At 36.4% G+C, this 12,657-nt stretch overlaps 2 protein-coding genes across 3 annotated transcripts in view; one reads left to right on the top strand and one right to left on the bottom strand.

Moving 5' to 3' along the window:
* foi (solute carrier family 39 fear-of-intimacy) overlaps positions 1 to 1,422 on the bottom strand; it is a 55,128-nt gene extending 53,706 nt beyond the window's left edge. The window contains exon 1 of the mRNA XM_073081607.1: positions 1,225 to 1,422. The gene's annotated coding sequence lies outside the window, so the exon portion shown is untranslated. The remainder of the gene's footprint in view (positions 1 to 1,224) is intronic.
* Positions 1,423 to 2,388: 966 nt separating this feature from the next.
* On the top strand, positions 2,389 to 10,911 carry or (AP-3 complex subunit sigma-2 or). Of its 2 annotated transcripts, none has more exons than XM_073081413.1 (6): positions 2,389 to 2,625; positions 4,009 to 4,100; positions 8,091 to 8,202; positions 8,816 to 8,995; positions 9,896 to 10,003; positions 10,542 to 10,911. In XM_073081413.1, exons 1-6 carry the CDS (start codon positions 2,557 to 2,559, stop codon positions 10,806 to 10,808), a joined length of 828 nt encoding a protein of 275 aa, XP_072937514.1. In that variant the 5' UTR covers positions 2,389 to 2,556; the 3' UTR covers positions 10,809 to 10,911. The 2 variants fall into 2 exon arrangements, with proteins under 2 accessions (XP_072937514.1, XP_072937513.1); XM_073081412.1 differs by having other exon boundaries at positions 2,390 to 2,625; positions 10,515 to 10,668.
* The last annotated feature ends 1,746 nt before the right edge of the window (positions 10,912 to 12,657 follow it).

Raw genomic sequence — 12,657 nt, 5'->3', positions numbered from 1 at the left:
AATATAAATTCTTGAAGAACAAAAGGTCCATTTTGAAACATTGAGCCAAAAAAATGTTAATACGCGAAATGTTTAAATTGATGAATGGCGGGAACTTAACTGCCAAATTATAATAAAAAAATATGTATTTTCTTAAAATTGAGGCTTTTCCTTTAGTTTGTCATTTATCATTACTTCCCAGATTTTGATCCTTATAAGCAACACTATCAGATAGTGGAATAATATAGAGGGTGTATTTTTTTTCAAAATGAACTCGTTCGATTCCCGGCTAGGGAAAAAGTTATTTTAAAAAAGTAATGATTCAGTTTTAGTTTTTATCAAAATCGGCCTCGTAACTCCTTTCAGCATTTTTCGCTAATCCTTATAGTTTCGGATTTGGCCCTGAAGGCCCGTTTTAAAAATTCACCCTGTATATCCTAAATTCCTAAGAAAACAACAACACATACAACAAAATAATTTTGTAAAACCGAAAGTAGCATAAAAAAGTTGATAGTAATTTGATACAAAATTACTAGAACAAAATTTGACAAAATCAAATACTAGTTATTGAATTTACCACAAGATTAGTATAAAAACTCAGGATGATATGGCATGTAGATAAAACTTTCACCTCACTTTCCATTGCTATGTTTTGATGTTAATATACTAACCAAGTTTCTTTATTGAATTAGTTTACAAGGTCGACTAGTTAAATCGTATAATATTTTTTTATGACTAACAAAATTTATTTTACGTTATTCGTAAGGAAAAATATTTTAGTTTTCGAACTAATCGTAAAGCAATCGTGTTTAATAACGGTTTGTGAAATAAATTTGTTTTATTTTTAATTTTACGTAATTAAGAAGCCACCATGGACATAATGTTTTGTTTATAAACGCGGCAAATCAGTCTGTCAGGTGATAGAACAAAAACAACTTCCGAATTAAATCGTTGCAGCAAAAAGGCTAATGATTTCCTTGCATTCAGCCCATTCACGGCTGCACGGATATGTTTTTAGGCAAACAGCTGCTTTTTCCATAACTTCGAAAAAATTAAACGATCTAAGTTTGTTTGATAACTTTTCGTGGTTATGCTTATTTGGAGTAGCGTTGCTGTTTAACTTGATAAAACGGAGTTAAAGCTACGTTTACGCACTATATCCAGCCAACCGATACCGCTGGAACTGTGAAGGCCCGGCATCCAAATAAAGACATAAGAAATGTCCACCATTCAATAAATACTGACCTGTTTTCTCGACCCGCGGCTCCAACCTCGACCTGATGGGATCCCATTCAAAAGTTCACGTAACAATAGTCACGAACGATAACAAATAAAATTTATTCTACACAATGCCCATTTAGTTTTTTACGAATTTTCTTTTTATGACACTCGCGACACTGCACCGCGCTGACCGCTGGAGCGCGACGCACATAGATAAATAAAAAAAGTCATGCAATTTGTCTGTCCGTCACAGATTACACAGATAGGACAGACTCACCACTATGCAAAAATAAACGTCAAATTTTACGCCATGCACTTTTGAACATTTAAATATTGTAATGTAAGGATAATAAATGAATCAGAAAACTATTGCAAAACGAAGTCGGTTAATAACGGGGTATATTGAACACAACAAATATGAAGCAAACCCTTGAATCGATGTTTAAGGAAATAATGATAGTCTACAAATATCGATGATTTATAGTGAGAACCGATAGTATCGATATTTATTTTTGTGTAAAGAACGATTAAAAGTCTTATATAGAAATGGAAAAGTAAAATGCAACCAAGTCATTTGTGAATTAAAGAGCGTCGCTGTATTGACTATTTGTTAAGTTAAACCTCTAGTTAAGCCTGGAAACAAACAGCTGAACGAAGCTACTTAAGATATTAAGGTCTTTAAGGAAATATTAGAAATAATATTATTTATTGCTGTTTATTTTTCAAATTAATTTGAAAGATTAACAAACCAGTTTCATAGGTCATTTTATAACGCGGACGAGAAATTACGTTCTAAGTAAATACATGGGGCGCAAGGAGACTGGTGAGGTTAGGTTAGCAAAGCCTGTGGATTATCAACCGCCGCTACAATGTTATCGATAATCGGTTCTGTAATCAATATTTCACAGCGTGAACCTCACTAAACCAGCTGTCAAATATATTAGAGTAGAATAACAGAGTATAATAAGCTATGTCTTCGGTTGTCTATTGTACTCCAGGTCAAGTGTAAAATATATAATCAAAAATAAAAAGTTACAGGTTTACGATTGTATTTTTGGGCAGGTCAAATTTGTATATTATTCACAATTAAAAAAATAACATTTTCTTATAACCATAGACAATAACGATATGGATTTTAATCTTTTTCAAAACGTAACATATAACGTCAGTGTCATTTGAAACTTTCGGCGTGTAGGTGTCATGTTGAAATGTCATCTAATTGTCTGATTAAGAAATTGAAAATCATAAAATCGATTCACTAATATTTATGTCTAATAAGTTAAAGCTATTCTTAACTTAGTAATAAATCATAAATGAATCGTATTTAAGTTATTGAGTAAGATTAGAAGCTTAAAAATGATTAAAGCAATCCTTGTATTTAACAATCATGGAAAGCCTCGTCTCTCAAAATTTTATCAATATTTCGTGAGTATTTTTTTCTTCTTTGTATCATTATAATAAGATCATGAAATTTAATTAATTCGATATTACCACCATTGGATATTTATACCGATTTTGTCTAATAACTGGAGTCTTTGGTAAAACCAGTATTATTAAACTGGAAAGGTACCACCGCCCCATTTCTAGCATGTAACGGAAGAAGGGTGTGGATGCTCACTGCTTTGAGGTGACCATCGCCCTCAGAAATGACGCGTCTGTGATCGATTTTGGGTAGAATGTGTTCTAAATGGAGTTGGTTATAGATATTCATATGGTGGTGACTTACCATCAGGTGGACTGTATGCTCAATTGCTACTTCATTCTTATGCAAAATAATCTCTGCTCTATCATACCTTTAAAATTAGTAGACACATTCTACACTCACAGCCCCACACTAGAATTACCTGTATCGCGGGTGCTATGCACACACACAGAGACAAATACACAAACACCCAGACCCAGAAACAGAAATCTAAATTCATCATTAAAAAATCTGTCTGGCTGGGGATCGAACCTGGGACCTTTGCGCGTTAGACCGGCATGGTGACCACTAGGCCGCGTGGGTCGTCATTTAAACAGCGGGTAAACAGGAGTTTAACAACACACAGGAGTTTAATGCACAGTGCTTAACACTGCTGTTATAACAGAAATATGTGTGGAGGTGATGCTGCCGGATTCGAAACACAGATTAAGTTCTGCAATCTTTCATATCAAATTCAGATTTATAAAAGGGTTCTACCACCTTTCAAAGTGACATGCAATATTTTATGGTTGATTTAATATATATATATATATTTATAATATAGGAGTAGCAGACAAGCATACAGTCCACCTGATGGTAAGTGGCTACTGCCGCCCATGGACATCTGTAATCAACCCCAGATAGGATTAGATATTCCCACCTGAGGTCGGCCACATATGCGCCGCTACCCCTGAGGACTAAGCTAGAACGCCTGGGAAAAGTCTGTTGCCCATACCACACCTTTCAAACCGGAACACAGTAGCGCCAAAAACTGCTGTTACAAAATTTACCATCAGGTAGAGTGCATGCTTAATTACTACTTCATTCTTGTAAAACATGACCTCTTCTTTATTATCTTGAGATCAAAATACAGGAGTATAACAGAGCGGAACACAGCAGTGCTTAACGCTGCTGTTATAACAGAAGGTGTGGTGGTGGGGCCGCCGGAGTCGAAAAACAGAGTTCTACCACCTTTCATATCAAATTCAGATTTATAAAAGGATTCTAATAACTTCAAAATGACCATTGTAGTTTTTTCTGGTTGATTTAATGTTTATCAATATTTCAGACTAATATTACCATAATAATTAATTATAATTATTAATATTGATGTTTACTTGTTCCAGAATGAGGACATGCAACAGCAGATCATAAAAGAAACATTCCAGTTGGTTTCCAAAAGAGATGACAATGTGTGCAACTTCCTTGAAGGGGGCAGGTATGGTAACTTATCTATATATATAAAAGCGAAAAGATACTCACGTTCAAAACGTATTAATCAAGGTTTTGATTAAACTACTAAAGCTACTATCATGAAATTTGAAATATAGCTTCATTTTATAATGTAGATGCGCACTAAGAACGGATTTTTTGATATTCCACCATTAAGGGGGTTAAATGGGGGTTGAAAGTTAATACGAAAGTCCGTCAGTTTTAAAGCAAACTGGATGAAAATTGGTATTTAGCTTTCTGATTTAAAGTAATAAAAATCTAATCTAAGGGTTTTTTTCAAAATCAACCCTAAAGGTGGTTAAATAAGGGTTGACAGCTTATTATAAAATTTGCCAATTTGAAAGCCAGAACTATGAAAGTTAGCCATTGCTCTACTGGTTAGATATAGTGGAACTTTAATTCTACGGTTTACGGAAAATCAACCCTTATGTGGGTTAAATAAGGGTTGTAAGTTTGTATGAAAATACCCCAGTTTTGATCTAAACTCTATGAAAATCTGTATTTAGCTTTTTGGTAGAAAATAATTAAACACCTATTTCATTGTTTTTGGAAAATCAACCCTTAAGTTGGTAAAATAAGGGTTGACGGCTTATTTTAGAATTTGCGAATTTGAAAGCCAGCACTACGAAAGTTAGTCATTGCCTTACTGATTAGATATAGTGGAACTTTAATTCTAGCGTTTTTGGGAAAATCAACCCTTATATGGGTTAAATAAGGGTTGTTAGTTTGTATGAAAGTCCCCCAGTTTTGATGTAAACTGTATGAAAATCGGTATTTGGGTTTTCGATAGAAAATAATTAAACACCTATTTCACCATTTTTGGAAAATGAACCCTTAAGTTGGTAAAATAAGGGTTGACAGCTTATTTTAAAAATTTCCGATTTGAAAGCCAGCACTATGAAAGTTAGCCATTGCCTCACTGGTAAGATATAGTGGAACTTTAATTCTATCGTTTTTGGAAAATCAACCCTTATTTGTGTAAAATACGGGTTGTAGGTTTGTATGAGAGTCCCCCAGTTTTGATGTAAACTGTATAAAATTCGGTATTTGGGTTTTCGATAGAAAATAATTAATCACCAATAATTAACAATGAAATATTGTTTTTGGAAAATCATCCCTTAAGGTCGTTAAATGGGGGTTGGAATTTTATTTCAAACTCCGTTAATTCCGAAGCAAGGTGTATAAAAATTTGCATTTGGCTTTCCTGTTGGAAATAATAGAACTTTTTAACACTATTTATGGAAAATCTATCCTTAAGAGGGTAAAATAGGGGTTGAAAGTTTGTTGAAAGTCCGCAGATTTTGAAACAAAGTCTATGAAAATTGGTATTCAGCTTTCTGATTAATAATAGAACACTTATTTTACCGTTTTTGGAAAATCAACCCTTAAGTTCGATTAATAGGGAATAGAACGATATTTTAAAATCCGTTCATTTGGAAACAAGGATTGTAAAAACAGCATTTAGCGTTCTGGTTCGAAATAATAGAGCTTATTTAACAACCTTTATGGAAAATCTACCCTTAAGAAGGTAAAATAGGGGTGGAAACTTCGTTTAGAAGTCCGCAGCTTTTTAAGCAAAGTCTATTAAAATTTGGCTTTCTGATTGAAAATAATATAAAACAGTTTTTGGAATATCAACCCTTAAGGTTATTTAATAGGGGATGGAATTTTATTTTAAAAACCGTTTATTTGGAAGCAAGGACTGTAAAAAATGTAATTGGTTGGGAATGATAGACCTTTTTTACACCATTTATGGTATATCTACCCTTATGAGGGTATAATAGGGGTAGAAACTTTGTTTAGAAGTCCGCAGATTTTGAAGCAAAGTCTATGAAAATTGGTATTTTGCTTTCTGGTTGTAAATAATATATCACTATTTTTCCATTTTCACACACCAAATCAACCCTTGAGGTCGTTATATTATTCGTCGTCGAGTCGTCATATTTTATAATCCGTGAATTTGGAAGCAACCACTATGAAAAATTATCATTGGACTTAATGAAGCATCTGAGTCACTGTTTTTTTTAGATCAACCCTTAAGACGGCTATAAAAGGGTGTAAGCATCATGCCTTTCTGTTTATACATCTGTTTCAGCATTTTTAGCAACTCAACAATCAACCCCATTAGGATGCTATAAGTTAAGAAAGTTTCTTTAAAAACCGTTATTGAAGTTACTTCTTTTGGCGTGTCTGGAAAAAGAACAGAATGCAGAGAAGTTTAGTGTAGGGCGAAATTCCACGGGCCGTAGTAACATATATTTATAACATGGCAATGTATTGCGCGTGCTGAAGTGCAGAACAGCGGTTTTTTAGGGTTCCGTACCTAATGGATAAAAACGGAACCCTATTACTAAGACTTCGCTGTCTGTCCGTGTGTCACAGGGCTCTATCTCTGGAACCGTAATAGATAGACATGTGATTTTTTTACAGAGGTTGCATAACGGTGGCTGTTATAACAACAAATACTTAAAATAAAAATAAAAAGTTGAAAACAAAAAGGGGACCCCATTCAACAAACTGCTATTCGTTATTTTTCCAACTAACTTTTGAACCGTTGGAGGTAGACAGTTCAAATTTTCACAATGTGTGTACTTTAATGGCTGCTGCAATATTAAATACTAGAAATTAAAAAAAATGAAAATTTTGGTTGTACTGAACCCTCCAGGTGCGGGTTTGACTTGCACTTGGCCAATTATTAGTAACGCACAGTTGTCCTGCCGTGGGGTATGGTTGTGGTTATGCGTGGATTAGTGATGGTGATGTGATAGATACATAGATCTTGGATTAAAATTTTGAGCTAGAACAGGGCTACAGTATCCCCTACCTGTCGTACGAGACTAAAGGGGGACTTATGGAGTTGCGGGTGGTAAGAATGAGAGCTCTAATCACCCAGTCAGAGATCCGGGAAAGAACCACTGTATGTAAGGCCCCATAGATGGACGGTTCCTATGAAATAGTGTAAATAATAAATATTGTATCCTACATGAAACTTATATTTTAAATAAAGGGACATTACAGTCCACTCATTAGAGGTTTAGTGTATGTTTCTGAAGAAACCTTGACCAATTTAGGTACACAGTGACGAAAAAAAAAAGCTTTTGTTAATTAAATATTAATGCTACTTTATCGTTAAAATTGTACGGTAAAGGTACAAATTTACGATTACAGTTGTTTGTATGTCATATCATATTTTTTTACGCGGGCGAAGCCGCGGGTTCTGCTAGTTAAAATATACATATAATTTAATTAGTGACCAACTAAGATGCAGTTTTGGTCAAGTTTTGACCAATTTCTTTGGTATGAAGTCTTCTTAGAAAACATTTTCATATGCCCTTTGTGGTTTGACTATGGTTGTACCACTGCCACACCTGTATCTACCTAATAACAGCAGTGTTAAGCGCTGCTGTGTTCTTGTTTGAAGGGTGTGGTAAGGAAAACATAATTATTCGAGGTGTTCCAGCTTAGTTCACAGTGGTAGCGGCGCATTTTCGGGCGACCTCAGGTAAGAATCTAATCTTATATGGGGTTGATTACTGATGTCCATGGGCGGCAGTAGCCACTTACCATCAGGTGGACTGAATGCTCGTCTGCTACTTCTATATTATAAAAAAAAGCTTATCTCAAGTCAACTCTTTCGAACTTTAATATATCTACCGCCTTATCGCAAGGTGTTCGTTATGAAGAAAAAGTAGCGAAAGAAACTACATAACACATATTTTAAAAAATATATATATGTGCAATAATAAACTTAACCCAATTGAACATATAAAAATATGAAAATCAAATCAAAATAAAACATCTTTTCTTGCAAAATAAGGTACTAAACTTTGTTGTAATGTGTCCTGAGATACAAGAATCCTCTGATTTTATCATTTTGGCATGAAAATTTGGTTTTTATAAGCTTAATCTCATTTGAACACATTTTGTTTTCAGTTATAGTTTCAATTTATAGTAAATGTTAATTATTTTGTTCCAGCCTCATCGGTGGTTCAGATTATAAGCTAATATACAGGCATTACGCTACTCTGTACTTTGTCTTCTGTGTGGATTCCTCGGAGAGCGAGCTTGGTATTTTAGATCTTATCCAGGTTAGTACATATCATATTATTATTTGACAAAATAAAAATAAATTAAGCTGAAATGTCTGTTTGTGATATCAAAGTAACTGCTTTATAGATATTAAAGTATATAAGATGCAAAAACAAAAAAAAAAAGCAATTATAAATTTCAAATTCAAAAGGCTAAAAAAAAGTCTCCTAGAGATTTATAGGTTTATTAAACATGAGGGGAGTACTTCCCTGGACTGACTGCCCTCTAACACAAAGACACAAATTCATAATGCTAAATGTTCACATGAAACAAATCGCATAAATAACATAAATAAAGAAGAAAAACATTTTTTTTACCTTTTTTGTACAAAAAAGGTATTATTAGCAGAGCGAACATTCAGTCCATTTTATTTCTACCTGAGGTCGGCCTCAGATATGGCACTGCCTCTCAGGACAAAGCTAGTATGCCTTGGAACAGTATATCTCACGTACTAGATCCTTCAAACCAGAGCACAGAGGTGCTTAATACTGCTGTTATTAGAGGTGGTGGTGTCACCAGAGTTGAACTACAGAGGGTTCTACCACCTTCAAACCGCTACCAAACCTTATAACTATTAAGTATACTTGTCTTTTATAAAAACCACCTACCCAGGTGTTCGTGGAGACCCTGGACAAGTGCTTCGAGAACGTGTGCGAGCTGGACCTGATCTTCCACGCGGACGCGGCGCACCAGGTGCTGGACGAGCTGGTGATGGGCGGCATGGTGCTGCAGACCAACATGGCGGACATCCTCTGCCGGCTGCACGACCAGAACAAGATGCAGAAGGCCGAGGTGGGTGATGGGTGACCGATGGTGGAGTGGGTGTGGTCAGTTGGAGTATAGGTGACCAATGACGGTGTAGTCAGTGTTGTTAGTTGGAGGGTATTTGACAAATACGGTGGAAGCAGTAGGCTGAGGGGCTTGCGGTCACTTGAGGGATGGGTGACCGATGAGGGTGAGGTCAGTGTGGTCAGTTGGAAGGTACTTGACCAACATGGCGGACATCCTCTGCCGGCTGCACGACCAGAACAAGATGCAGAAGGCCGAGGTGGGTGATGGGTGACCGATGGTGGAGTGGGTGTGGTCAGTTGGAGTATAGGTGACCAATGACGGTGTAGTCAGTGTTGTTAGTTGGAGGGTATTTGACAAATACGGTGGAAGCAGTAGGCTGAGGGGCTTGCGGTCACTTGAGGGATGGGTGACCGATGAGGGTGAGGTCAGTGTGGTCAGTTGGAAGGTACTTGACCAACATGGCGGACATCCTCTGCCGGCTGCACGACCAGAACAAGATGCAGAAGGCCGAGGTGGGTGATGGGTGACCGATGGTGGTGGAGGGACTTTGGTCAGTTGAGCAATATTGTGGGAGCAGAAGGCTGGGGTGAGGGATGGGTGACCGAGGGGGGTGGAGTGTGGTCAGTTGGAGGACAGTTACCAACATGTTGGGAGCAGAAGGCTGGGGTGAGTGTGGTCACTTAGTAGATAGTTGACTAGTATAGCAATTTAATTGCCAAATTACGTTTTGTAACACTACCAGCTGTGCTAAGACCCCTATTATAGTATCTCATTGGTGTTGCAATTATCCGAATAAATGTTTCTTTCTTTCTTTCTTTCTTTCTATTATGACTTATCGGATAAACTGAAAATTATAATTATTAGTTGAATGCCATAACATAACTGATCATATTGTTTCAGGCGGGCATATCAGCTGCCCCAGCTAGAGCCGTCTCTGCTGTGAAGAGCATGAACCTGCCGCAGCAGCTGCGGGATATGAAGCTGCCGGACCTCCCGCAGGCCATCAAGGTAAGGTGTTACCACCGCTGTGTTGTGATAGAAACTATTGGAGATGTGGTTGGGTTGTTGGGTGGTGGTGGAATAGAGAGCGTTTGATCGGGTGGACCATAGTTATTAAGTGAAAGTGGATTGAGATAGCAAACGAGCATGCCGTTTGATAAGTGGTGTCACCACAGTTCAGACGCTGAACATACAGTGTAGAATGTAGACAACGCTAGAACGCTGGGATAAGGATGTCTTCATGACCACATTCTTTACACCAAAACACAGCAGAGTTGAACACTGCTGTTATTAGACAGTTTTGGCGGTGGAACCACCAGAATCGAACCACAGAGGGTTTGACTGTGGGTGATCTTGGATAGGACTCTGACGTTATCAGGGGTTGATTACAGATGTCTATGGGCGGCAGTAGCGTACCATCAGGTGGACTGCATGCTCGTCTGCTACTCCTATATTAAAAAAAGATTATTCTTCCCAAGTAATAGTGCTAGTATGGACTAAAATAGGGTTATATTTTCAGGACCTGAAATTCTGACCGTCGCATCAGGCGTACGCCGCCGCCCCCGTCGCTCTCGCAACCAACATACTCAACACAATATACCCAACGGACAAGTACCAGAACATCCAGCGTTCCGAGACGTTCCCGACCAGGTTCTTCGGTTCGGAGAGCCTGTCCAGCAGGTTCTCGGAGACGTTCTCCGAGGGGCAGCCGGAGCCCGGCAGCGACGGCTACCAGCAGCTCTCCGGCACTGTGCGCGGCGGCGGCGCTGAGAGGAGCAAGAAGCACAAGAAGAAGAAGAAAGTAGACTGCTGATCTGTAGCAAATATAACAGAAAATAAATAAATTTTCATGTTTTTTTTTTAATAAAAGTGGTGAATAGACGTGGAGCGGGAAGTGAATAGATTGCTAATGTGTAACAAAAAAAATTAAAAAGTATATAATTTTGATTTGCAAAAACGTGTTAAAACATAGATTAGTAAGTGAATAGAGTACTAATATAAATATCGTTGAAAAGTGAAATTTGAAAAATAAACAAAAATTGAGACATGTAACGAGGACAGTGTTGCAACGTAGATCAGTAAACAAATAGACTGCTAATGTGTATATCATAATCACACAAAATCTCTTTATGTAAAAAAATAAATTAAAACTGTAATTAAATGTTTTAATTCGCAAAAAACGGCTATAGTCTGCTAATATGTGTTGTTGCAATCATAAATACTGAAAACTAAATGTATCGTCGATATCTTAGAAACTAGAAAAAAATAACAAAAATCATGCGAGTTATTTAAAAAAAAAAATATATAGGAAAATATGCAAAAGCCGAGACCCAGAACAGATATCCAAACTCATCATTCAGATGCCAGTCTGGCCGGGAATCGAACTCGGAACCCTTGCGTTACACCGGTGACATGCGTTACACATGGTGACCGCTCCGCCACGCGGGTCGTGAAAATAAAATATATTTCTCATCCAATACTATTTTTTTGTTAAAAAAACATTTTATGTTTATGTTTAATTCGGACATTATTATTTTATTCAAAATTATTCATGCTATTTTAATTTTCTAACCATCTTTTAACATTTAGTGTCTATATACTGTAGTCTCATCATCAACCCATTACTGTCCCACTGCTGGGCACGGGTCTCCTCTCAGAGTGAGAAGGATTAGGTCATAGTCCACCGCGCTGGACAAGTGCATACTGGTAGACTTCACATACCTTTAAGATTTTTTATAAATCTCTCAGGTATGCAGGTTTCCTCACGATGTTTTCCTTCACCGTTTAAGCAAGTGATAATTAATTTCTAATACGTACATAAAAAAGAGGTGCGTGCCTGGGATTTGAACCTCGGACCCCTCGATCGAGAGGCCGCGTTTCTTAACCACTAGGCTATCACTGCTTGTTACTTAATTCGGACATTATTATTATTTTATTCAAAATTATTCATGACATTTTAATTTTCTAAGCATCTTTTAACATTAGTGTCTATATACTGTAGTCTACAAATTAAGAATTATATACAGGCTATTATAACGTAATTCTATTATTAACTTTACAATAAGTCGGTACTTCATAAAAATATAAACATTGATGTATGAAACTTCTCTAAAGTGAAATATTCTATGTATATATGGAAATTGGTATATCATTATGCTTATTATTGAGCTTTTATTCTCATATATAAGAAATTACATGTAAATAAATTAAGAATATGTATAACTTGTTTCTATAAAGATTGAAATCAAAAATAGATTTTGTATGTCTATGACATAGATTAGTAAAGATACTTCGCCGTCTTGAAATTGAATGAAGCCGCAAACGGCTTATTAGTAAGTTCTTTTTTTGAATTCTTGACAAATAAAAACATTTTTAGAGAAAATTTACGAATAAATAAATAATTAATTCAAATATTTTAGGGACATTTTAGCACGGAGACGTGGCAAAACTTTTTTACGCAACTATTTCAATTCTCGAAACTGGGTACATTTTCTTGTTAGGAGTGAGTAATCTTTAGTAATCTATGGTCTATGAAAGAGCGAGAGGTAAACAGAAATGCTGAAATGACGTCATTTCTTTATGGAACAAGTTATATTTAATTATATGCACTATAATATTATAAATGTGTCTAGATTTCGAACTGGCTAATGTAGGTGAATTAT

The sequence above is a fragment of the Epargyreus clarus genome, unplaced genomic scaffold (genome assembly GCF_041222505.1).
Source record: "Epargyreus clarus isolate Ecla_fem2 unplaced genomic scaffold, WU_Ecla_fem_2.2 ptg000016l, whole genome shotgun sequence".
NCBI lineage: Eukaryota > Metazoa > Arthropoda > Insecta > Lepidoptera > Hesperiidae > Epargyreus > Epargyreus clarus.
This window is presented reverse-complemented; position numbering and strand designations above follow the sequence as displayed.

Excerpts from the sequence above, each read along its gene's own strand:
- or (XM_073081413.1), top strand. The coding sequence starts at position 2,557 with ATGATTAAAGCAATCCTTGTATTTAACAATCATGGAAAGCCTCGTCTC. Across the intron at positions 4,101-8,090 it reads AACTTCCTTGAAGGGGGCAG|CCTCATCGGTGGTTCAGATT; the intron begins GTATGGTAACTT and ends ATTTTGTTCCAG. Across the intron at positions 10,004-10,541 it reads ACCTCCCGCAGGCCATCAAG|GCGTACGCCGCCGCCCCCGT; the intron begins GTAAGGTGTTAC and ends CCGTCGCATCAG.